This window comes from Limulus polyphemus, unplaced genomic scaffold, assembly GCF_000517525.1.
Source record: "Limulus polyphemus unplaced genomic scaffold, Limulus_polyphemus-2.1.2 Scaffold6099, whole genome shotgun sequence".
Taxonomy (NCBI): domain Eukaryota; kingdom Metazoa; phylum Arthropoda; class Merostomata; order Xiphosura; family Limulidae; genus Limulus; species Limulus polyphemus.
The window spans coordinates 18,393-22,835 of record NW_013671709.1 but is presented as its reverse complement, the minus strand read 5'-3'; the positions used below and the strand labels follow the sequence as shown (position 1 = coordinate 22,835).

The 4,443-nt window shown below is 34.6% G+C and overlaps 1 protein-coding gene across 1 annotated transcript in view; it reads right to left on the bottom strand.

Moving 5' to 3' along the window:
• Window positions 1–4,134, bottom strand: part of LOC106473345 — a gene marked incomplete at its 3' end in the record, with an annotated part of 28,441 nt that extends 24,307 nt beyond the window's left edge. Inside the window, exons 1-2 of the mRNA XM_022401794.1 lie at window positions 4,026–4,134; window positions 2,682–2,761 (exon numbers count right to left, since the gene is read on the bottom strand). Coding sequence (XP_022257502.1) covers window positions 2,682–2,761; window positions 4,026–4,134 — 189 coding nt within the window. The remainder of the gene's footprint in view (window positions 1–2,681; window positions 2,762–4,025) is intronic.
• Window positions 4,135–4,443: the final 309 nt, after the last annotated feature.

The following is a 4,443-nucleotide window of genomic DNA, read 5'->3' as shown; positions in this document are numbered from 1 at the left end:
CAACACCCAAGACCTTAATATCATCTGTAAATTTAAGTAATTTATTGACTATTCCTTCATCTATGTCATTAACGTAAATCAAAATGAGGAAGGATCCTAAGACTGAAAGCTGGGGTACCCCACTTATAACATTAATACAGTTTGACTGAACACTAATTATAATAACCCTCTGCTTTCTTCAATCCAGCCACTCTTCTATCCAATTTGCTAACTTATCCCCCACATCTATAGAGATAATTTTTTACAAGTCTTTTATGTGGCACCTTGTCAAATGCCTTCTGAAAATCCAGGTACACCATATCTACACCCTTACCCTTATCTACATAAGCAGAAACTTTTACAAAGAATGTCAAAAGATTTGTAAGGCAATATTTTCCCTTAGTGAAACCAAGTTGACTATCCAATAAAATTCTAAACTTTGTTAAATGGCTTTGGAAACCATCTTTTATCAGACATTCCAAAACTTTTTCCACAACTGATGTAAGACTAATAGGTCTATAATTACAGACATTTTTTATCATCTCCCTTGAAAAGAGAAGTAACATGAGCCAACTTTCAGTCTTCTGGTGCTTGTCTACTATTCAAGGACTTAATAAAAAAAAAAAAAAAATAGTAGTAGCAAATGACTCATATATCCAATCCTTAATCTCTTTCAAAACCCTTGAGGAAATATTATCTGGCCCAGGGGTCTTATCATTCTTTAAACTTCATGTTTTTCATTACCTTATTTCAAGAAAACTAAATACCTGTGACCTCTAACATAAACCTATGTGTGTTGTTGGTAACCACTGTGTTGTCTGCCCTTCAGTGCTTGTGTGTGTCACAGTGAAGCCCTTGCTCCTTTAATTGTAGTTTTGTCCAAGGCTTTTTTTTGCCCATATTAGACATAAATCATTACCAGTGCAGTTGGTTACCCCAAACTTTGTTTTGTGGCAGTGGAGAGGGGGTGAAGGATGCAAAAGAAGGAAACTATTAGAGATACTCATATAAAAATCTTTTCAGTTTATGTATTTTTTTGGGTAAATCTATGAACTCTTAAATCTGTTTTTACTATTATCTTAATATAATATTAATACCATGTGTAATAATAGTTAATACGTAATGTTGTAATATATAGTATAACTATGCTTAATAATAGTAGGGGGTCTCAAAGAATTGTAGTTCCTGGCCAAGGAAGTGAATGAATGCAAAATCTCAGTTACAAATAAATAAATCTCACATATACAAGATACTAATTATTGTACACCATGAAACAAATGCAAACATCTACACTACTAATACACACTGAATTTACTGGATTTATTTCAAGGCAACCGTACTCTAACCAGTTGTAAATCGGTTTTAAAAACATTGCGGTGTTTGCTAAACCCATCGTCTGCCATTTGTCAGTGAGCAGCGAGTGAATGTTGAAACCAAAAACAGGGTGTTGGTTCAAATTCACTGGACCAATAAGGATTAGTGATACACCAAACGATAGCTCTCTTCATACTCTACTTTAGTCTGGCCAGTTTCATTGGATCCAGAAGCATTTTCTATTTGAAAACACACAAACAAAATTTTAAAACCATTTGTAGCCATTGAATTTGTAGAAACAAAGCCAAACAATAAACTTTGTGGTGCATATTACATAGTGCATAAACTGATACATAGATATGTCTGCCCAATTCGAACCAACATCAAGTCAAGAACTGATGAATAGGGATTGTAAAAGAGCCTATGCATTGTCCTGGCAACTGCTTGCTTTATGTGATATCATTGGATGTAGTTACAGCATAAGAACATGTGTTACAACAGTTTATGATAAAAGTGGTACGAATAATTTATCAATTGCATCCTGATATGACGTAGAAGGTGTGGAGATTACTACTGATACGTATCTATCAATCAAGATATTTCAAGCTAACAACCAAGGTGATTACAAAATCTTTCCTATTCTTTCATAGGTACATAGGTAAGCTCACATTTCATTATTAACATTTGGTTACTGACAATTTTCATTTCATTTATCAATATGATATGAATACACGTGTATGAGTTTGAAATTGATGGACTTTATTGGGACTAAATTTTATCTTGCCTTGACACGGGTGTCACACAGTATCAGGTTACCAGGTAAAGTGATAATCTGATATCAACCACTGATATTTTGTTAACATTGTTCCAGTGGGAAGGTTGCATGGAGCAAAAGGTCAATTTACAGTTTTTGTTTTTGATTAATTAATGACTACATAATTGAACTTTTATTGGAAATCTACAAATTTGTGACTGTGGAATCCAATGGTGTGTGAATTTTTGGTTATCTTCATTATCTAAAAATAACCAAAACCCCCTAATAATAACATTAATAATATTGCTAATAACTATTGCTAATAACTAGTATTAAATTGTATAATATTAATAATAACTCCTCTTAATAATAGTACTACTAGCAGTAATAATAACAATGCTGCACAGTACTACCACTTAGTAGTACTACTAGTACTAGGCCTATTTACTTTACCTCAAGTCAAAAAAAGTTAAAACACGAACACAGTGATACTGATAAGACTATTCATGCAATTGTGTCAAATTTTTAAACTACTTCTGACCATAAATGGTTTTGTGTACCCAATTATTTATTTAAAGCTAAATTTGTAATAATGAACAATAAAATCTGATACAGTATCACTATCAATACAGACCGTGTGAAACTTGTAAAAGGGTGCATCTTTTGTAATAAAACTGAAAACATTGAATAACACAACGGCGCCATATTGGTAGCACCCAAACGTGCAAAACAAAAATGAAATTCAGTTCAAAAATTATATATATATATATAATGTAGCAATATACATTTTATGTACGCATAACAAGTTAAATGTACTTTGTTTTAAGACTTATTAGAAACCGTATCAGTATCACACTAATATTATTTTATTGTATTATGACATAAACGAACATTTAGTTTATAAATGATTATTACCCTAAATTTTGTAAATATTATTGTCATAAGTGTCGGTCCAACAAGAAACGCTCCCAGTTTTACAATTTTATGCGCCCCCCAGTGGCACAGCGGTATGTCTGCGGACTTAAACGCTAGAAACCGGGTTTCGATACCCGTGGTGGGCAGAGCACAGATAGCCCATCGTGTAGCTTTGTGCATAATTACAAACAAACAAAAACAAAAAGAGAAATACCAGCATGAATGTGAACCACTGTATATTTAGGTTACGTTAACAAACTATTCTGTATTTATTGTTATAAGCTATATTTTCATATTGTATTTTGTTTATTACCTAGAGGGCGAAGTACATTAAAGATATACTAAGAGTAGGTCTAGAATATTCTAAATTGACGTCACGAAAAATCTAGTGACTTTGCGAAATATCTAGAACAATTATTAGATATAAACATGGGTGAGCCAGTCATAAAGATACGTAAGCTTGTAGAGTGAATCAGTGATGCATACACTGAGTTAATGATAAGTTGGAAAACAAAGATTTATAAGCATAATGAAAATATTGGGGGGGGGGGGAGATACTACATATTTCGACAGAAAATTGGTCTATTTTTTTCATATCTTCTAAAGAAGTAAAAAAACTAATCTGTTAATTACTTTCAACAGATAATTTAAAGAAACCAGCCAGCAAAAGAACAACGTATAGAACATCACAATAAAAACAATTATACTTCAGTGTAAGGGAAACATGGACAACTGAGAATTGCAAAGTGATGTGGCATCTGATAAGTCTGAGACCGATTGGGGCATTCTGAATAGGACCCCCCCCCAGACCTATGCCAGCTAGTGTAGTGCAATCCTAGCTCTTCTCAATGCCAGTTAAGAATGACAGAAAGAGAACTGAGGTGCCATTGGTATACAGTGTTCAGTGGTAACCAAACGGCAAAGTGAGTGGAGCATGTGGCGGTGATGAGCCTCCCTGAGCCAGACGGTATGCTGCCGAGATAGCCATTGGTCACTGAGGAGATTGGGGTCAAGCAGAACTGATTGATAGGTTGTAATCCTTTAGCAGTGGCCTACCACTCACCAGACTGTTGGGGACTTTTGTGAGTCTCTACCATGCTGTACCCATGATGTTGAGGACATCTCCATAATGTGATGGCTGGGAAGTCGGGAAGCAGGTTCCAGTTCCCCATGAACAAAGTAAAACAGATAACTTCACAAATATTAAAAGGTACAACAAAGGAGGAGTTGAATCACTTCCTAAAGCCCTTCAGGCAAGTAAATGTTTGGAATGGAACGGGATGTACAATGCTTAGTTCTAAGTAATGGTACAAGACACCACTGAACACTTGCATGAAGAGCAACTGTAAGACAATAATTATTGGTTTGTGCCAGAAGTTTGGTCTGGTAGAAAATATAGCAATCACTGGACCAAATTCAAGGCTGATAAGAGGGGTATTATGCAAGATTTGACCTGTTACATGGATAATTGCCCAATTTGC